Genomic DNA, 22,909 nt, shown 5'->3' on the forward strand with positions numbered 1-22,909 from the left:
ATGTACAGCAAGTATCTAAAACAAATTTAGTGTAAACATTGGAAAAGTTATTGTACTTCAACTCCTTCTTGTTTAAAAGTGAGAAAGGAACAGGCATTACACACACTCAGCTGGGAGAGCAGCTGAACGTGTTTTGCCTTATATAAAGGCAAAAATAGGATTTTAATTACCTACCGGTAAATCCTTTTCTCGTAGTCCGTAGAGAATGCTGGGGTCCACATTAGTACCATGGGGTATAGAAGGGTCCACTAGGAGCCATTGGCACTTTAAGAGTTTGAGAGTGTGGGCTGGCTCCTTACTCTATGCCCCTCCTACCAGACTCAGTCTAGAAACTGTGCCCGAGGAGACGGACATCTTCGAGAGAAGGATTTTACACAGACAGTGGCGAGATTCACACCAGCTTACACACACACACACACACACACACACACACACACACACACACACACACACACACACACGGTAAACCAAGCTAACTAGCTTGAAACATCAGCAATGGCTGAATAATATTACTCACCAAGTAACGAAACAGTACTTACCAAGAACTAAGCAGTACTGAACCAAGTAACCACTGCAGGATCACAAAGCGCTGGGCGGGAGCCCAGCATCCTCTATGGACTACGAGAAAAGGATTTACCGGTAGGTAATTAAAAATAAGATTTTACTTACCGATAAATCTATTTCTCGTAGTCCGTAGTGGATGCTGGGACTCAGTCAGGACCATGGGGATTAGCGGCTCCGCAGGAGACAGGGCACAAAAATAAAAGCTTTAGGACTAGGTGGTGTGCACTGGCTCCTCCCCCTATGACCCTCCTCCAAGCCTCAGTTAGGATACTGTGCCCGGACGAGCGTACACAATAAGGAAGGATTTTGAATCCCGGGTAAGACTCATACCAGCCACATCAATCACACCGTACAACTTGTGATCTGAACCCAGTTAACAGTATGACAAACGTAGGAGCCTCTGAACAGACGGCTCACAACAATAACAACCCGATATTTTTGTAACAATAACTATGTACAAGTATTGCAGACAATCCGCACTTGGGATGGGCGCCCAGCATCCACTACGGACTACGAGAAATAGATTTATCGGTAAGTAAAATCTTATTTTCTCTGACGTCCTAGTGGATGCTGGGGACTCCGTCAGGACCATGGGGATTATACCAAAGCTCCCAAACGGGCGGGAGAGTGCGGATGACTCTGTAGCACCGAATGAGAGAACTCCAGGTCCTCTTTAGCCAGGGTATCAAATTTGTAGAATTTTACAAACGTGTTCTCCCCCGACCACGTAGCTGCTCGGCAGAGTTGTAATGCCGAGACCCCTCGGGCAGCCGCCCAAGATGAGCCCACCTTCCTTGTGGAATGGGCCTTGATAGATTTAGGCTGTGGCAGGCCTGCCACAGAATGTGCAAGTTGAATTGTGCTACAAATCCAACGAGCAATCGTCTGCTTAGAAGCAGGAGCACCCAGCTTGTTGGGTGCATACAGTATAAACAGCGAGTCAGATTTTCTGACTCCAGCCGTCCTTGAAATATATATTTTCAATGCCCTGACAACGTCCAGCAACTTGGAATCCTCCAAATCGCTAGTAGCCGCAGGCACCACAATAGGCTGGTTCAGGTGAAACGCTGAAACCACCTTAGGCAGAAACTGAGGACGCGTCCGCAGTTCTGCCCTGTCCGAATGGAAAATCAGATATGGGCTTTTATACGATAAAGCCGCCAATTCTGACACTCTCCTGGCTGAAGCCAGGGCCAGTAGCATGGTTACTTTCCATGTAAGATATTTCAAATCCACCGATTTGAGTGGCTCAAACCAATGGGATTTGAGAAAATCCAAAACTACATTAAGATCCCACGGAGCCACTGGGGGCACAACCGGGGGCTGTATATGTAGTACTCCTTTTACAAAAGTCTGGACTTCAGGAACTGAAGCCAATTCTTTCTGGAAGAAAATCGACAGGGCCAAAATTTGAACCTTAATGGACCCTAATTTGAGGCCCATAGACAATCCTGTTTGCAGGAAATGTAGGAATCGACCCAGTTGAAATTCCTCCGTCGGGGCCTTCCTGGCCTCACACCACGCAACATATTTTCTCCAAATGCGGTGATAATGTTGTGCAGTCACCTCCTTCCTGGCTTTTACCAGGGTAGGGATGACCTCTTCCGGAATGCCTTTTTCCCTTAGAATTCGGCGTTCAACCGCCATGCCGTCAAACGCAGCCGCGGTAAGTCTTGGAATAGACACGGTCCCTGCTGAAGCAGGTCCCGTCTTAGAGGTAGAGGCCACGGATCTTCCGTGAGCATCTCCTGAAGCTCCGGGTACCAAGTTCTTCTTGGCCAATCCGGAGCCACGAGTATCGTTCTTACTCCCTTTTGCCGTATAATTCTCAGTACTTTTGGTATGAGAGGCAGAGGAGGAAACACATACACTGACTGGAACACCCACGGTGTTACCAGAGCGTCCACAGCTATTGCCTGAGGGTCTCTTGACCTGGCGCAATACCTGTCCAGTTTTTTGTTGAGGCGGGACGCCATCATATCCACCTTTGGTTTTTCCCAACGGTTCACAATCATGTGGAAGACTTCTGGATGAAGTTCCCACTCTCCCGGGTGTAGATCGTGTCTGCTGAGGAAGTCCGCTTCCCAGTTGTCCACTCCCGGAATGAACACTGCTGACAGTGCTATCACATGATCTTCCGCCCAGCGAAGAATCCTTGCAGCTTCTGCCATTGCCCTCCTGCTTCTTGTGCCGCCCTGTCTGTTTACGTGGGCGACTGCCGTGATGTTGTCCGACTGGATCAACACCGGCTGACCCTGAAGCAGGGGTTTTGCCAGGCTTAGAGCATTGTAAATCGCTCTTAGCTCCAGTATATTTATGTGAAGAGACATCTCCAGGCTTGACCACACTCCCTGGAAGTTTCTTCCCTGTGTGACCGCTCCCCAGCCTCTCAGACTGGCATCCGTGGTCACCAGGACCCAGTCCTGTATGCCGAATCTGCGGCCCTCTAACAGATGAGCACTCTGCAACCACCACAGAAGAGACACCCTTGTCCGTGGAGACAAAGTTATCCGCTGATGCATCTGCAGATGCGATCCGGACCATTTGTCCAGCAGATCCCACTGAAAAGTTCGTGCGTGGAATCTGCCGAATGGAATCGCTTCGTAAGAAGCCACCATTTTTCCCAGGACTCTTGTGCATTGATGCACAGACACTTTTCCTGGTTTTAGGAGGTTCCTGACAAGTTCGGATAACTCCCTGGCTTTCTCCTCCGGAAGAAACACCTTTTTCTGAACCGTGTCCAGAATCATTCCCAGGAACAGCAGACGTGTCGTCGGGGTCAATTAAGATTTTGGAAAATTCAGAATCCACCCGTGCTGTTGCAGCACTACTTGGGTTAGTGCTACTACGTCCCCCAGCTGTTCTCTGGACCTTGCCCTTATCAGGAGATCGTCCAAGTAAGGGATAATTAATACGCCTTTTCTTCGCAGAAGAAACATCATTTCGGCCATTACCTTGGTAAAGACCCGAGGTGCCGTGGACAATCCAAACGGCAGCGTCTGAAACTGATAATGACAGTTTTGCACCACGAACCTGAGGTACCCTTGATGTGAAGGGCAAATTGGGACATGCAGGTAAGCATCCTTGATGTCCAGGGACACCATAAAGTCCCCTTCTTCCAGATTCGCTATCACTGCTCTGAGTGACTCCATCTTGAACTTGAATTTTTGTATGTACAGGTTCAAAGATTTCAGATTTAGAATAGGTCTTACCGAGCCGTCCGGCTTCGGTACCACAATAGTGTGGAATAATACCCCTTTCCCTGTTGTAGGAGGGGTACCTTGACTATCACCTGCTGAGAATACAGCTTGTGAATGGCTTCCAATACCGTCGCCCTGTCTGAGGGAGACGTTGGCAGAGCAGACTTTAGGAACCGGCGAGGGGAAGACTTCTCGAATTCCAACCTGTAACCCTGAGATACTACCTGCAGGATCCAGGGGTCCACCTGTGAGTGAGCCCACTGTGCGCTGAAATTCTTGAGTCGACCCCCCACCGCCCCTGAGTCCGCTTGTAAAGCCCCAACGTCATGCTGAGGGCTTTGCAGAAGCCGGGGAGGGCTTCTGCTCCTGGGAGGGAGCTGCTTGGTGCACTCTCTTACCCTTTCCTTTGCCTCGGGGCAGATATGACTGTCCTTTTGCCCGCTTGTTCTTATAGGAACGAAAGGACTGCGGCTGAAAAGACGGTGTCTTTTCTTTTGGGAGGGGACCTGAGGTAAAAAGGTGGATTTCCCGGCTGTTGCCGTGGCCACCAAATCCGATAGACCGACCCCAAATAATTCCTCCCCTTTATACGGCAATACTTCCATATGCCGTTTGGAATCCGCATCACCTGACCACTGTCGCGTCCATAAACTTCTTCTGGCAGATATGGACATCGCACTTACTCTCGATGCCAGAGTGCAAATATCCCTCTGAGCATCTCGCATATAAAGAAAAGCATCCTTTAATTGCTCTATAGTCAATAAAATACTGTCCCTATCCAGGGTATCAATATTTTCAGTCAGGGAATCCGACCAAACCACCCCAGCACTGCACATCCATGCAGAGGCGATGGCTGGTCGCAGTATAACACCAGTATGAGTGTATATACTTTTCAGGGTAGTTTCCAGCCTCCTATCAGCTGGATCCTTGTGGGCGGCCGTTTCAGGAGACGGTAACGCCACTTGTTTTGATAAGCGTGTGAGTGCCTTATCCACCCTAGGGGGTGTTTCCCAGCGCGCCCTAACCTCTGGCGGGAAAGGATATAATGCCAATAACTTCTTTGAAATTAGCAGTTTTCTATCGGGGTTAACCCACGCTTCATCACACACTTCATTCAATTCCTCTGATTCAGGAAAAACTACAGGTAGTTTTTTCAGACCCCACATAATACCCCTTTTTGTGGTACTTTCAGTATCAGAGATATGCAAAGCCTCCTTCATTGCCGTGATCATATAACGTGTGGCCCTACTGGAAAATACGTTTGTTTCTTCACCGTCGACACTAGATTCGGTGTCCGTGTCTGGGTCTGTGTCGACCGACTGAGGTAAAGGGCGTTTTACAGCCCCTGACGGTGTCTGAGACGCCTGGACAGGTACTAACTGGTTTGCCGGCCGTCTCATGTCGTCAACTGATTTTTGTAACGTGCTGACATTATCACGTAATTCCATAAACAAAGCCATCCATTCCGGTGTCGACTCCCTAGGGGGTGACATCACCATTACCGGCAATTGCTCCGCCTCCACACCAACATCGTCCTCATACATGTCGACACACACGTACCGACACACAGCAGACACACAGGGAATGCTCTTATCGAAGACAGGACCCCACTAGCCCTTTGGGGAGACAGAGGGAGAGTTTGCCAGCACACACCCAAGCGCTATAAATATATAGGAACAACCCTACAGAAGTGTTGTTTCCTTTATAGCAGCTTAATATATCAATATCGCCAAAAAAGTGCCCCCCCTCTCTGTTTTTTTACCCTGTTTCTGTAGTGCAGTGCAGGGGAGAGTCCTGGGAGCCTTCCTCGCAGCGGAGCTGTGCAGGAAAATGGCGCTGTGTGCTGAGGAGATAGGCCCCGCCCCCTATTTCGGCGGGCTCTTCTCCCGGTGTTTGTGAGACCTGGCAGGGGTTAAATACATCCATATAGCCCCAGGGGCTATATGTGATGTATTTTTAGCCAGAACAAGGTATTATCATTGCTGCCCAGGGCGCCCCCCCCCAGCGCCCTGCATCCTCAGTGACCGCTGGTGTGAAGTGTGCTGACAACAATGGCGCACAGCTGCAGTGCTGTGCGCTACCTCATGAAGACTGAAAAGTCTTCTGCCGCCGGTTTCTGGACCTCTTCACTTTTCGGCATCTGCAAGGGGGTCGGCGGCGCGGCTCCGGGACCGGACTCCATGGCTGGGCCTGTGTTCGATCCCTCTGGAGCTAATGGTGTCCAGTAGCCTAAGAAGCCAATCCATCCTGCACGCAGGTGAGTTCACTTCTTCTCCCCTAAGTCCCTCGTTGCAGTGAGCCTGTTGCCAGCAGGACTCACTGAAAATAAAAAACCTAATCACTTTTTCTAAGCAGCTCTTTAGGAGAGCCACCTAGATTGCACCCTGCTCGGACGGGCACAAAAACCTAACTGAGGCTTGGAGGAGGGTCATAGGGGGAGGAGCCAGTGCACACCACCTAGTCCTAAAGCTTTTATTTTTGTGCCCTGTCTCCTGCGGAGCCGCTAATCCCCATGGTCCTGACGGAGTCCCAGCATCCACTAGGACGTCAGAGAAATCCTATTTTCTCTTACGTCCTAGAGGATGCTGGGGTCCACATTAGTACCATGGGGATGTACCAAAGCTCCCAGAACGGGAGGGAGAGTGCGGAGGCTCCAGCAGAACTGATTGACCAAACTTCAGGTCGTCAGAGATCAAAGTATCAAACTTGCAGAACTTTGCAAACGTGTTCGACCCCGGCCAAAATAGGCGCTCGACCAAGCTGTAATGTCGAGACGCCCCTGGCAGCCGCCCAGGAAGAACCCACCTTACGAGTAGAGTGGGCCTTTACAGATGTAGAACACGGCAATCCTGCCTAGAATACGCATGCTGGATAGTGAACCTGATCCAGCGAGCGATTGCCTGCTTAGAAGCAGGACACCCACGTTTCTTGAGATCATACAGGACAAACAGAGAGTCCGATTTTCTGTGACCACCAGTCCTCTTCACATAGATTTTCAATGCCCTTACAACATCCAAGGACTTTGATGAAATTGAAGAGTCAGTAGCAACTGGCACCACAATAGGTTGGTTGATATGAAATGTCTACACAACCTTCGGAAGGAACTGCGGACATGTCCGGAGCTCAGCTCTATTTTCATGGAAGATCAAGTATGGGCTTTTACAAGACAAAGCCCCCAACTCCGACACCCGTCTAGCAGAAGTCAAGGCCGAAATCTGGACCTTTACGGATCCCAACCTCAGGCCCATATCCACTCCTGCTTGCAGGAAGAGAAGAAAACGTCCCAGTTGAAACTCCACCATAGGAAATTTCTTGGATTCACACCAAGACACATACTTTTTCCAAATGTGATGATAGTGTTTAGACGTTACTCCTTTCCTAGCCTGTATCAGGGTAGGAATGACTTTGTTCGGAATGCCCTTCCGAGCTAGTATCTGGCGTTCAACCTCCATGCCGTCAAACGTAGCCACGGTAAGTCTTGATAAGCGAACGGCCCCTGCTGCAGTAGGTCCTCCCGAAGAGGAAGAGGCCTCGGCTCTTCTAGCAGTAGATCCAGAAGATCTGCATACCAAGCCCTTCTTGGACATTCCGGAGCAATGAGGATTGCCAGAACTCTTGTTCTCCTTATGAGTTTTAGAACTCTTGAAATGGGTGGAATTGGAGGAAACACCAAAAATCTGTTACCACCTTGAACACCTCCGGATGGAGACCCCACTCTCCTGGATGAAGATCGTGTCTGCTGAGGAAGTCCGCTTTCCAGTTTTCTACTCCCGGAATGAAGATTGCAGACAGCGCCAAGGCGTGTTTTTCCGCCCAGAGGATGATTCTTGTTACCTCTGACATTGCAGCTCTGCTCTTCGTTCCGCCCTGTCGGTTTATGTAAACCACTGTCGTTACATTGTCCAACTGCACTTGAATGGCCCGATTTCTCAGAAGATGGGACGCCTGGAGGAGACCGTTGTAGACTGCTCTTAGTTCCAGAATGTTTATCGGCAGGCTAGCTTCCGGGCTTGACCACCTTCCTTGGAAGGTTTCCCCTTGAGAGACTGCGCCCCAGCCCTGGAGACTTGCATCCGTGGTTAGAAGGATCCAGTCCCGAATCCTGAACCTGCGGCCTTCCAGAAGGTGAGGTAATTACAGCCACCAGAGGAGTGAGATCCTGGCCTTTGGCGACAGACGTATTCTCTGGTGCATGAGTAGATGAGATCCCGACCATTTGTCTAGGAGATCCAGTTGGGAGGACCGAGCATAAAATCTCCCGTACTGCAGAGCCTTGTAAGAGGCCACCATCTCCCCCAGAAGGCGAATGCACTCATGACCCAACACCCGAGCTGGCTTCAGGACATCCCGGACCATTGTTTGTATCACCAACGCTTTTTCCTCTGGAAGAAACATCCTCTGCACTTCCGTGTTGAGGATTATTCCCAGAAAAGACAACCTCCTGGTTGGTTCCAAATGTGATTTTGGAAGATTCAGGATCCAACCATATTCCCTGAAAAACTGGGTTGTGAGAGCTATGGACTGTAACAGCTTCTCCTTGGATGATGCCTTTATCAGCAGATTGTCCAGATATGGAATTATGTTCACCCCCTGACTGCAGAGAACTGTTATCACCGCCCTTAGAGACTCCATTTTGAACTTGAACTCCCTCAGAAAGGGGTTTAGTGACTTTAAGTTCAAAATGGGTCCGACCGCACCATCCAGTTTCGCTACCACGAAAAGGTTCGAATAATAACCTATGTTTTGCATCTGGGGAGGAACTGGTACAATAACCTGTGCTTCCACCAACTTCTGGATGGCTCCCTGTAGGATAGCCCTGTCCGCCAGCAAAGCTGGCAAGCCTGATGTGAAGTACCGGTGAGGAGGGAGATCTAGAAATTCCAGCCGGTACCCCTGGGACACAATATCTTGCACCCAGGGATCCAGGCCGGACGACACCCAGACATGACTGAAATGCCTGAGTCCCGCCCCCACCGGCCCGACCTCCAGGCCGCGCGGTCCACCGTCATGCTGAGGACCTTGGCGTACCTGAAGCAGGCTTCTGTTCCTGGGAACCCGCTTCAGCAGGTTTCTTGGATTTTGGTTGACCTCCTCTAAAGGTGGTGTTGGACGGTTTGGCCTTTCTTGTGTTATCAACCTGAAAGGACTGTGACGCAGCTGAAGAAAAAGGTTTCTTCATAGCAGGTGCAGCTGAGGGAAGAAAAGGTGACTTACCCGCTGTAGCCGTGGAGATCCACGCATCTAACGCATCCCCAAAGAGAGCCTGACCTATGTAGGGTAGGGTCTCCACACCTCTCCTGGATTCCGCATCGGTAGACCACTGGCGCAGCCTAAGTCCCCTACGAGCAGAGACAGGCATGGAAGATATCCTTGCAGCCATGGAACCCAGGTTTTTCATATATTCCACCATAAATCCTGCAGAATCCGGAATGTTGCGTAAAAACAATTCAACATCACTTTTATCCATAGTATCCAAATACTCAAGTAACGTGCCTGACCACTTTACTATAGCTTTGGAAATCCATACACAAGCAATAGTGGGACGTAGAATCGCCCCTGAAGCTGTGTATATGGATTTGAGCGTATTATCAATCCTGCGATCAGCCGGCTCCTTTAAGGCGGTAGATCCTGGAACAGGTAAAACCACCTTCTTTGAGAGTCTGGATACAGACGCATCCACTATGGGTGGGTTTTCCCATATTTTTCTATCCTCCTCAGGGAAGGAGAAAGCAACCAGAACCCTTTTAGGGATCTGGATTTTTTTTCTCCGGGTTTTCCCATGCTTTCTCAAAAATAGTATTTAATTTTTTGGACGCAGGGAAGGATAGCGAGGCTTTCTTATTGTCAGTGAAGTAAGCCTCCTCAACTTGCTCAGGTGTTGTATCAGCAATATTCAACACATCCCTAATAGCCTATATCATCAACTGCACCCCTTTAGCAGAGATGCGGCCCCCCTGAGCACATCCCCATCACAGTCTGCTGTGTCAGAATCAGTATCATCTTGCATAATCTGGGCAAAAGCACGTTTGTAGGAACCTGCAGAGGGGGGTCCTGAGGTAACAGAACCGGACCAAACTGCCATAGAGTTCTGTAAAACCTGAGTTGCAGATTCATTCTGTGCAACCCTAGTAGAAATCTGAGAAATCATAGATTTGATAGAGGAAAACCATTCAGGCTCCCTTGCTGGTATCTGCGCTAAAACAATGCAATCCTGATTACATGGAATGAGATCATCCTGAGAGGATATATCCTCTGCAGCATATGACTCAGAGTCCCTGGACATAGCTAAATGGAGATCCCAGCCACTCAACACACAGGGGAGGACAGACAGAGTTTGACACCCAAGAATGGCAAGAGAGACAGAGATTGGAGCAAAACCCACACACAGCGCTTTCAAGGTATAGGGAGACCCCAACCAGCGCTGACTGTGCACCTTAATAGGTTACACAGTCTGTACACAGCCTCCCCCCCCCCCCCCCCTTTCTACAATCCCCTGGTACCGTAAGCGATAGCTGGAGTTGATATGGAGGGACTGCTCTTCACTGAAAGCATTTCTGCAGGCAGGAAAATGGCACTGAACGCTGCTGGGTCCGCTCTGAGGAGAAGCTCCGCCCCCTTAATGGAGCAGTCTTCTCGCTCTTCTGGAGATTATACTGGCCTGAGGAATTGTGCTGGCAGCGATCCTGGGACCCTGACAGGCTGAGAGGTCAGTGTAGGGCAGTGATCTCCAACCGGTAGCTCGCCGTAGTATTTTCGGTAGCTCACAGAGCGCACGGGCTTGGGCAGTAACTGGCACTACTCCACCCCCCTTCATTTTTAATATGGTGCCGACCATCAGCCAATCAGAGCTCGTGGACCGGCAGTGGCGGCACCTGATCGTCATGCGAGTTTTGATTGGCTCACTTACCGACACCATATTTTAAATGCCCACCGCTGCCGGAGACTGTCACCCTCACCGCAGCCGCTCTCCAGACTTCACAGGAGAGGCGCGCGCTGCGCTCTCCTACCCTTCTGTCCCTCATACAGGAGGAGCAGTACCGGCGGCAGTAGAAGAAGCCAGCAAGGGTTAGCACTGTGTGGGGCACTGTATCGGACACTGCGGGGGAACATTTTATCTGGCGCTGCGGGGGGCATTTTAAATGGCACTGCGGGGGGAATTGTATCTGGCACTGGCGGGGGGCACTATTTGTGTATATGGCACTACGCGGAGGGGGCATTACTTGTAGTTGTGAGGCCACACCCACATTTGTGAGTCCACACCCACTTTCGCAGGAACGCAGGCGCATTGGGGCGAGGGGGTAGCTCCTTCAGAGGTTTTATTTTCCGAAAGTAGCTCACACCCCAATTAAGGTTGGAGACCACTGGTGTAGGGTGTAGGCGCTGGCTCAGGGTGCCCCACTATGTACCGCTGAGCCCCGGAAGCACAGTTACCCTGCGCTCCACACCCTGCTGCCACCATCTTCACACCAGCCCCCTGCTTGCTAGGGGGGTCGGTGACTAACTCGCCACAGATCTTTTGGCTCTGTAAGGGGTGGAGGCATGCTGCCGGGGTGAGCTCAGTATCCTGTCAGCGGATATAGTGACTCAGAGCCCGCACGGCGGACATTTCCCCCCCCCCCCTCCCCCCTTAGTCCCACGAAGCAGGGAGGCTTTTGCCAGCAGCCTCCCTGTAAAATAATAAACTCTAAAATAAACTTTTACTAAAATAGCTCTAGAGAGTTCCCCTAGCTGTGACCGGCTCCTCTGGGCACATTTTCTAAATGGTAGGAGGGGCATAGAGGGAGGAGCCAGCCCACACTCTCAAACTCTTAAAGTGCCAATGGCTCCTAGTGGACCAGTCTATACCCCATGGACCTAATGTGGACCCCAGCATCATCTAGGACGTAAGAGAAATGTGGTATTTCTAAAGTAGTCGTTTAACCACTTACAAGTACTTAAAAAATGCAGAAAGTACTGCAGTACCATATCCATACCAGTAATAACTACCAGTGGGAGGTGGCAATTTAAGAAGCTCAGTCTGCCATCCACAAAGACCTGACAGAGTGATAGTGGCTTACATGTAAAACTAAAGAATAAAGAAGTAATATATGAAGCGCAGAATATGGGGGAGGAATGAAAGTTTATATCCCTCAGCATCGCATCTGCAGAACTGGGGGCACAAATGTCTGAAAGGGGGGTACCCCCTCTATTAAACTATGTGCCCTTTAGAAACTTTTGTTTGATGATCAGTTTAATCACCAGATAAAACCCCTACACCGCAGAAAAATAAATAGTTCAAGGAAGCTGTAAGATTTTCCCCATCCTGGCTTCAATAAACTCAGATGGCATTCATATTTAGTTTTCCAGCAATGGGGAGGGTAAGAAAGATGCCCTTATCTAACCCATACTAGCACCTTCACTCAGGGAAATGTTCTTATTCGAAATAGGCAAGTCCTTTGCGTCGATCGATGTGCCCCTTCATAGGTCATCACCTGTTGGTCACCATCACACCTTACACGACAAATTTTGGTTTTCCAGTCTTGGTGGTTGCTGTTGGGGGATCCAACAAACGAAGATGAAGTAGCTACACTCTTCTCATCTGCCTACTCCTCTCTTGTTGATCCTATACCCTCACAAATAAGTAAAACAGTCTCCTGTGCTCATCCCAACTTTAACTAAAATCTGTAATCTCTCTCTCTACTGGTATCTTTCTATCCCTGTTTAAACAGGCCATGACTACTCCCATTCTGATCCTAACTCTCTCTCAAACTACCATCCCATCTCTCAGCTCCCATGCCCATCCCCCCCCCCCCAAGCTACTTGAGAGACTTGCCTACACTCGTCTCACACACTTTAACGCACACAACTTACTGGACCTAATTCAGTCAGGCTTTCGTGCCCAACACACTACAGAGACAGCACTGACTAAAGGGCCCCATACAATACAACGATAATGCCAGATTTAATCCGATTTAGACCTTTCAGGCCGATAAATCGGATGTTAAGTGGCAAATCGGATGTGTTTTATATCTCATCCGATGCGCAGTCCCGTGAGCATTGTCAGTGCTGTCAGTGCTGCACTCATGATTTTTCAGATCCCACAGGCATGACTGGGATCACATAAGATACATCATATGCAAAAGGACCGCATACGATTTATTCTATGTGATCCTGCCGCCCGGGAGGCTGCCGGGTGGTTCAAGAGAAATCTTATGCGACATGAGGGTCCGACCTGTCACTGTAGTGTGTGGGGCCCTTCAGCTAGTGAATGATCTGGTCACTGCTAAATCTAAAGGACATTACTCATTTCTTATTCTCCTTGATCTCTATGCTGCCGTCGGCCACATCTCTCCCGATGTTTTGTAATAGGAACATGCCCCCTAAGCTACAGCATTATTTACATCCTGTGGCCACTTTGGTGAGGAATGGGAAGCGTCTGCCGATGCTCAAGAAAAAGGGGGCAGTGGACGCAGCTTCACTGGCCCTATCTGTGTGAAAACGCTGGAGCTCAGATAATAGATGATCACACAAAGTGATCCGATGCTACATCTTTCATGAATGCAGCAGCTGTACAAATTCATCCATCTCTGAAGCAGATTCATTATACAGATGTTTAGATTTGCAAAACTACAGAGAACATGAATTTAATACAAAAGGGAGTGGCAGCCATGTAGCAGAAGTTCTCAAAAAATACAGAGAAGTGAGGGGTAAATCTTAAATCACCATGTAGATCAATTATTTTCAAGCAAGTTCAATTTCTACTTTTCACTTTACATGTTGTGATTCAGGCTGATAAATGACCTGCTGTCAGTGGCAGCAACCCTATATCTGGATATAATTTATGTTCTAATAGGACATTATTCCTTGTTAAATGTATCAATTAAAGTTTATGTCATTACAATTATTTATGCATTATAGCTAGTGCACACTCACCTCCACTCATGCCCTACGTCAGTGGTTCCCGACCTCGGTCCTCAAGTACCCCCAACAGTTCATGTTTTCCAGGTCACCTAGCAGTTGAACAGGTATAGTCATTACTCATACCCCTTTCACATCGCACAAATAACCCGGTACCGACACGGCATATTGCCGTGTCGAACCGGGTCAGTGTGCGATGTGAAAGCTCACTGGGCGATTTAGCGGGTCGCCTGACCCGGTAAATCAACCCGGTAAAAAAGAAGGGTTTTACCCGGGTTGATTACCGGGTCAGGTGCGGTGTGAATGGGAGCCGTGTCGATGCGACACGGTTCCCATTCACAAGATAGGGAGAGGCGGCGCTGGAGATGAGCTCATCTCCCGACGCCGCCTCCACCCCCGCCCCTGCTGCTGCTGCGGCCTCCGTTGTCATGGCAACCGACCCGGTATATTGCCGGGTCGAGAAGCCTGCAACGGAGCGCAAATGCCGGATCCCACCCGGTAAGTACACGTTTGTCTTACCGGGTAGGACCCGGCATTTGCGGTGTGAATGCAGCATAACTGATACGTTTTACAAGACCCACAGGTGGAGCAAATTATTTCACTTGCAATCCTGTGAGGAGACCTGGAAAACATGAACTGTTGGGGGTACTTGAGGACCGAGGTTGGGAACCACTGCCCGATGTACAAAAAAAAAAAAAGAAAGATGACGTTGTGACTATTAGCTGCTCTTTAAGTAAAGCAACTTTGTTTCACATGAAGTTGACCCTATATAACGGCCCCTAGCAGACAAAGCTATGGGTAAGAACACGGAATTTCCATGTTACAGAAACTACAGTACTGTGGCATAGATCATTTACCATTTCCAGTGGCAAGACCAAGCAAGCAATATTCTGCATTACTTTTCCCAATACATTATCAAAGTTAAGCATAGTTTGCAACTTACACATCCCCCAAAAACAACAACATTATACCCGTAAAAGGACCTTAATTTAAACCATTTTGCAAGTACAACTCCATTCTAAAAATAAACCATGAGAATAAAACTGCTGGAAGGAAAACACGAAAAGGCACATCACCAATTTTCTTTATTTAAGACATCTGCAGACATCATGGAAATCTACTGTATTCCACTACTGTAATTATGTGCATGTGTAACAAAAGAAAATATACACCCTCAGTACATTTACTTGGCTTAAGTAGACCTTGTAGTTTAACCCCTGGATGGTTTGACATCTTCATTTGCCAGGCACCAGAAAGATATTACAGTACACCTGCAAAAAACCTCAAAGGCTCATTTAAATCTATCAATACATGAAATTGATATGGAAGATATATAAATTACTTGAAATGCAGTAGCTCAGACCAGACCTATATACAGAGGTACCATATAACTAGGATTGATGGTGCCCAGGGAAAATAAAAATGTCACCCTTTGAAAACCATTCTTTAGAATTTTGGCTGAGATCTTATATTTGTACTCAAAAACAAAACACACTGGAAATACTAATAGGGAAGCGTCAGATCAAGGCAAAACATAAATACAACAGCAATAGCTACTGTGTACATACACTTACTTGTGGAATGGAAATTCATAGGGAACGGCCAAGGTACTTAGTACCTTATTCAGCAGCACACGGAATTGAGATGAGATCGCATCTCCCAGTGTGCCACCGTAGTGTGCACACACAGGAGTCGCAATGCGCGTGCACACACGGGGAGATGCAATCGCATCTCACTTATGCGAATGCCTCTGCCTGGTTGACAGGCAGAGGTGTTCACGGGGCGGTACGGAGTGGAAATGCGGCATTATGGGGACGGCGATGATGCGTTTGGCAGGCATGACATTGGAAATGGGGGATGCAATCACAATTGCGTAGCAATGGCATCGCTGCCTGGCATTTGCCCTGCGCTAAACGGACCCCAGCATGCAATTCCAGCCAGTTGCAATTTTGCTAAAATAGCAAAACTACAACTGAAGCTGAATGAGGGCCTTACGCCGCCTAGGACCCCAGAAGCTGTTGGGATTTTGATAGTGTGAAATTCATTTTAGGTACTTTTTTTTTTTTTTTTTTTTTTTTTATAAATAATCCTACCACCAGCTGTTAAGCATCTTTAAAAGTATTCTAGTGACTGACATCCACTTTTGTATCATGGTTAAGACATGATGATCACCTAGACTTGTACAGCAGTACTGTAGAGCCTGGCAATTTGAACACAGACAATAGACAATTTGGAGTTTTATATATTTGCACTCTATCTAAAAGTGCCACCATAGGAAAGTTACTCACAATTTCATATGCTATATAGATTCACTTTAGGTGGCATAAGCCTTAAGGCATAGGGGGGTATCCAAATACCATAAAACATTGGGAGCTAAAAACGAGTGTTTTTATTCACAATTTTCCCCCCCCCAAAAAAAACTTTTTCTAGGCAAAAACACGCAGGTTCAGTGAAACCTATGTGTTTTCGCCACCGCAGCCCCAAAAAGCCAGTGCTTATCGGGGATTTTGCTTTGCCTGCCAGAGGCAGGCGAAACAAAAACCTCAATAAGCCTGCGACTCGTGATGGCTCATCAGAGCTAATAGGATAGCCCCTGGTGAAGCAATTACCCAAGGGATACCACCCATAGCCTGAATAGACGCTGTGCTTGACCTAAAATTACCATACTGTTTTGTAATATGGTAATACAGCTATAGGACAGATATTCCCCACAGGGGTAGTTCCTTAAAGAAAGTAACCTTGGTAATTAGCACATCACAATACAATAGCAGATCAGGCACTTCCTTTCTCCTTTTATTTAACAATGATTTTCATTAATCCCAAATAATACCTTTAAGCAATAGAATTCACTTAATGGTTTAAAAACATTCAAATAAGAAATTATTAAATAAACAAGACCACAATCAAGTCCATCAAAAACACCTCTGTGTGGTATAAAAACGCCTACCAGATGCCAGAATGGTGAAGGCACTTACATAGACCAATCTGTAAATTTTGTACTAAAAGTATCATACTTGGCAGTAAATTTAATTTCTTGGGGTGTCTGCAGCTCTTGTGAGGTGGCGAGCAGAAATCCTCCCAAAGTTTGTTTTTTTTCTGCCGTTTCACTTTACACTACTAATCAATGTGCATTGGGCACAACAAGTGGTGGGCACCTGCAGCCATCTGCAGAACAAGTGAATATTGCCCGTCGGGCACCCATTACTTAAACGCTCCAAAATCAATTGAATCTTCCCCTTATGAGTTACTATAGTTACTATAGTAGAAATGATCCATGCTTTTCAACAAATCAAGAGTGAAATGCACCAACTGGTTCTGCATAATAAATAAGAGAAAAAAATATAATAAGATTTTGATAGTTACTGTAAGATACTTTTTTGCCGCCTGCTCTCAAATCCAGTTCAGCATTACGGTTTACTTACCAGCTTTGTCCCATGAACTTTACGCTGCGTACTTTGTTGCTCCTCTTAGCTCCCTGCTACACGATACTGTCTTAGAGTCATCATCTGACGTCAACAACACTGTTTGGTTCAAGTCTCCTGGGAATTGTTGAAGTTCAGGTAGGCGCTGCAGCTGCACAGCATGACAGCAGCAGTGAGAACGCGGGTCTATAAGCATTACATCAGGACCCCAGTGAGACAAGTGGTAATACAATGGCTCTCTAATTTTATTATTTTTATATTTTTCTTTACCTACTAAGATTAAAGCAATGTGTGGCCCTTCTGAAGGGTAGACGGTCACCCCACAATGCCAGTGGGGTGTATCGTTTACCTCGGACATACAGGCTGTTCCATGCTGCATCTCTATTTTGTTAAAATTCCCTACAATATTTTTCTGTTTAAAAGGACACCCATTCCCACTAGAGCATGATAATTTGTAAAGTGAACAAACCTCCAAAAGAAAGATGCTTCTAAGTTCCATAGAAACCAATGCCTCCTAAATTTTGTTAAACAATAGAATGGAACCTTAGGGTTCACTATTTACATAAGAAAATATTGGGTGCTTCCAATTACACAGATACATGTTTTACTTCTATGGACCTTTACACAATGAATACATCACCACATACTATGTGACAAGTAATTAAATACCATATTGGTTGATAGGATTCCTTACTACCACCACAATATAATTCAGACAGCCAACCTAGGCACCCACATTATAGAACAGCAGAAACTACTTCTAAAATGAAAGGAACATTTTATGGCACCCTGGCTACCTGGAATTAGACCAGACCGGGTACACTGCAAGTGTACATTTGCGCAAAGCACCTGTGTGTACATTGATGTTGGGTGTGAGCTAAGGAACAAATCATTTTCTTGTTGTTTAAAAACTATTGCAAGGGTTTCAGAAAACAGGCATTACAAGATGTCATGACCATCACATTTATAAATAACTTTGTTTCTGATCAGAAACAGAGAAAGATGCATATCCATCTACCGTAAAATCTTGAAGGTATGAAGTGTACAACCATTTACAAAAAAAAAAATTAAATTTGAATCACAATTAATTTATTTGTCAAACATTTGCAAATCTGACTCTTCACTGGATTGAGATTAACTACAACAGCATTGAAGCCAATGAAGGAAACATTACATCAACAACATTGCAATACCTTATTCCAACAATACAGTCATGAAAAGCTAAACCAATCAGGTACGGATGCTTGGTGAATGTAACATACAATGCATGAGGGAAAACAAGCATGGAAAGTACTGTATGTTCTAACATTAAATCCCATTCTAAGTAAAAATGTAATATTTTCACTTAGAACACCAAGTTATGAAAATACAACTACAAAATTAACTATTTTAAAAGGGAAAGCAAGCAGGACCATTAACAAGGGAACATATATTTCATGGGTGTCCGCAATTGCCTAAGGTATAAGCAGATCACATTAAAATGGAGAATACTTCTATTGAAACCGTAAAAAACATTAACTTGTAAAACAAACATATTAGAGAGGAAATACAGACTGTATACCATAACATACACTTTATGAACCTAATTTCCCCCCCAGAGCTAGATCGACAAGCAAACACAAAAAGGAAGTTTTCAGTTTCATCTGTATTTGGAGAAAGAAAAAAAGAAGAAAAAAAAAAAAAGAGGGGGATTTAGCTGCAACTATTTTTAGTTGCTTTCCATGACTTTACCATTTACTTCCTTAAATAGAAGTCTGGATGTTTATCTGCAACTAGCTGAGATCCAAGGGGTTCATAGGGAGAAAAAAAAACACCACAAAGCCAAGTAGTAATCGCTACACAGCGGGGTCGCAGTTCTTATTAAAGGTAAAAGGACGGTGCTGCACATTTATTTCCAGTTTTGTATCTAGGGTTTAACAAAAATGTCTGGCACAGACGTCATTATAACTACACATCTAACAGTTAAAAGTAAACTTGCTGCCTACATATAGCGGAGAAAACTTTTCTGGCTGTATTAGTGACTTGGGTCAGCCTACAAGAATTGGTACCCCCATTCGGGGTAGCAGTGCACTTTAAAATTTATCAACTCATTAATTCAGCACTATTTTGTACCTGGTAGAAAGGGGTCATGTTGTAGGGTCACATTCTATTTTGGGAGCTTTTCCCATCATATTTTCCTTATTACTTTGTAAATCCCTCCAGATTAAAAACCGATAATAAGAAGCTGAGTTGAATACATCAATTTATTTTAAAACAAACTGTAAAAGCCATTTGTTTTAGGCATGGCTTCAGAGAACTCTACACAACTTTATAAGAACGGACTTTGTGCTCATTCATACATAGAAGATGGGAAGATGGGCTCAGATTAGCCTACGCCTTAGTCATGAGTTTCCATGTGTAGCACTGTTAGCAATACAATCTACTGTACTGGAAGCAAGTGTAAAACACATGAGAAATAGGTGGTGTCGCTCTGTAAAATTCTAACCATAGTGTCAATGTTTAAGAATGCGGAGAGCATTACACGCATGAGTGGACGGATAAAAAGTCTATCAGCAGCCAATAGATGTGAAAAAGAACTTAATGAACTGTACACAACAGTAAATATTTCCAACCCTCTGAAACAAAGCGTATATTACATTACCTAAGGTGGTGTTTAAATATAAAATGTATGGATCCTATTATGTATTTAACAAACTAAACATATTAGATGGCTCCTCATTCAGACACAGGCAACACCTACCTGCCCGAAATACATGCATGTTGTAGCTCATAAACCGTACCATATGCATACAAACAATAACTTGCCGTAAGATCTAGGTCTTAAAGCGATATATTAGTAGAGTCTGATGACCGCATGCCTATATGGTATAAAACACAACATACTGTGTACTGTGCAATCCAATCATGATCAGAGTAAAAGCAATAGATTAACTTCTCACATGGAACAGCATCAGACAACAGCACATGAGAAATCTAATATGAACTCCAGTATGACTCTCGCTAGTTCCACAGAAAGCTAAAGTATACTGTAGATCTGTATATACATAAGTTGTTGCAGAGTTCATGTATATTTTATGTAAAAAAGGTTGGGACAAAAGTCTTTCTTAATTTACAGCATTGCACTACGTTATAGCCAAAGTATAATGTGCTGAATTTGGCAGCCAACACTGTGGTTTATATCCTTTCCCATGCAGAGGTGTAACATTTTACAAATCGGATCAGTGGCAATAAAAGCACATTACAGTATATTGACTAGGACAGTGTTCTATGAGCCAACCTGTAGGCAATGCTTGCGACTGGCAAAGAAAAAAAATGCACAAGGAATTAAGGGAATAATGCAAATGAAACAAATTTCACATCTTGTTATTCCAGCTTTTGACGATATTAAGAATCATCTACATTCCCAGGAAAAAAGAAAAAGAAAAAAGTTTTTAACATGAATTGTTGAGCACAATACATTTATAGTACACAGCATCTTAAGCTGATCTTTCAGTTCCAATTGTATAAGACGATGTGTAGATGTGTATATGGGATCCAGTTTTTCTGAAATATAAATTCAAGTACCAGCTGTAGCATTAGAGAATATGCTGGTGCTATATAAATAAATGTAAATAAATTAGTGGTTACTGTGAACTTCCCCGTTTCATTTCTTCCTGAGCATTGGGATGTTTAGTTGAGAACAAGTCTTTGTCATAAACAGGTCTAAAGCGTTAGAAAATAAAGCAGACGCAATAGGATCCCTACATAGCCATCATTTCATTTACAAAGGAAACTGGGATACAACTTTTCCTGCAGATTCATACACAGAGGCTGGCTTGTTCACTTGCACAAATAAAGCCGCTTGAGTCCATTCTCACATAGCAAACCGTAGCCTTATGAAGCACAGTGATGAATACTCTCCAAAAAGAACACACAATATTTCAGCAAACACACTTGTACAGATGATAACACAATAAGATCAAAAACACATATAGCATAGCTTCTGCTGCACAATCTTTCATCTATAAGACAGCAATATACTGTACATACCTCAAGGCAAACATTTACGGTCTGGGAGGAAGAATTCCAGAAAAGGATAGCTTGATCCCACATTTACACATGCCCCCAGTTCGGAGCTCTATGAGGAACACTCAGCAGTACCCAAGTGCTTTATGGAAGAGGCAGAGAGAGGACCGGCTTGTGCATATTAAGGATTGCTGGCACAGGACCAAGATGGGGAGGCACTACATTCAGAGAGTGAGCAGAGCTAAGCAGCCTCATATGTAGGGAGATTTATGGGGAGCACCAAGTTTCTCTATTCGCACCCAAATCTGGAGCTTAAACCACACGGCAAGCATTGTATATGTGGCTAAATTTCATTTGGCATCATCTAACACTTAAATCTGGTTTGCGTATTATTTGATCAGCACAGAAAATGTAATTTGCTAACTGAATTTGCCTACAGCTTCCTAATGTCCATTAATGCATCTCTTATTTTTTTAAACAAGCTTTTACGCTACACCATTTAGAGTTCAAACAGACACTAATTAGATGTGATCAATCCTAAAATATGGTAGATTGTAGTTATAGAGGGAAAAACAGCCACTCATTTTCTCCATAATTGTAACTATTTATGAGAGAACTCTTCCCACTCGTTGTCTACACCTCAATCTGCAGACACAAACCTTTCCAGCTCCACTCCATCAGGGAGACAAAGGAGAATGGGCAATCTGCACAGACATGATTAAAGGCCGGGAAGCACCAACACATCTTGTACTAATTGTGACAGCTGCATCAGCAAACAGTGCAAAGGACCAAAACACACAAGCGCAACACACGACAATGGTCACCTCTAGTAAAAACACCTGAGAAGAAATGGGAAAATGATTGATTCTAATTGCACCAGCTTTGTAAGTCAAAAGCATTTAAGGGGGATGAACATTAATGTTTTACACACTTGCTGTAATACAGGTTGAGTATCCCATATCCAAATATTCCGAAATACGGAATTCTTTGTGAGTGAGATAGTGAAACCTTTGTTTTCTGATGTCTCAATGTACACGAACTTTAATACACAAAGTTATTAAAAAATATTGTATTAAATGACCTTCAGACTGTGTGTATAAGGTGTATATGAAACATAAATGAATTGTGTGAATGTACACACACTTTGTTTAATGCACAAAGTTATTAAAAATATTGTCTAAAATGACCTTCAGGCTGTGTGTATAAGGAGTATATGAAACATAAATGCATTCTGTGCTTATACTTAAGGGGGGTACTCACGGAGCGATCGCTGCTTAAAATCTAAGCAATCTGACTAGATTGCTTAGATTTTAAGCACGATCGCTCCGTGTGTAGCCCACTCAGCGATAGCGATGCGCAGCCCCGCGCATCGCTATCGCTGCTGCTAGATTGGCCTGCATGCAGGCCAATCTAGCGGGTCGCTCACTTCACCCGCTGGGTGAAGTGAGCGGCCCCCCCGTCTCCCCCCGCACGCTCAGCACAGATCGCGCTGTGCTGAGCGCCGGGAGAGATGTCTGCTGAGCGGTTCGCTCAGCACACATCTCTCTGCCATCGGCCAGTGAGTACTGGCCTTTAGGTCCCGTCACTATGATATCTCATTATGGTATGTGTTTATTCCAAAATACGGAAAAATAAGATTTTACTTACCGATAAATCTATTTCTCGTAGTCCGTAGTGGATGCTGGGGACTCCGTCAGGACCATGGGGATTAGCGGCTCCGCAGGAGACAGGGCACAAAAGTAAAAACTTTAGGATCAGGTGGTGTGCACTGGCTCCTCCCCCTATGACCCTCCTCCAAGCCTCAGTTAGGATACTGTGCCC

General features: G+C 45.6%; 1 protein-coding gene across 7 annotated transcripts in view; it reads right to left on the bottom strand.

Moving 5' to 3' along the window:
- The window catches only part of DGKH (diacylglycerol kinase eta), a 642,901-nt gene that overhangs the window by 479,609 nt on the left and 140,383 nt on the right, over window positions 1–22,909 (bottom strand). Inside the window, exon 1 of one of the 7 annotated variants that reach the window (XM_063952872.1) lies at window positions 21,113–21,211. The exons of the other annotated variants lie outside the window; for them this stretch is intronic. Within the exon in view, the coding sequence (XP_063808942.1) occupies window positions 21,113–21,175 (63 nt within the window). The 5' untranslated portion in view covers window positions 21,176–21,211. Of the gene's footprint in view, window positions 1–21,112; window positions 21,212–22,909 lie in introns of those variants that run through there. 7 annotated transcript variants of the gene reach the window in all.

The sequence above is a fragment of the Pseudophryne corroboree genome, chromosome 2, assembly GCF_028390025.1.
Source record: "Pseudophryne corroboree isolate aPseCor3 chromosome 2, aPseCor3.hap2, whole genome shotgun sequence".
In the NCBI taxonomy this organism is placed as follows: domain Eukaryota; kingdom Metazoa; phylum Chordata; class Amphibia; order Anura; family Myobatrachidae; genus Pseudophryne; species Pseudophryne corroboree.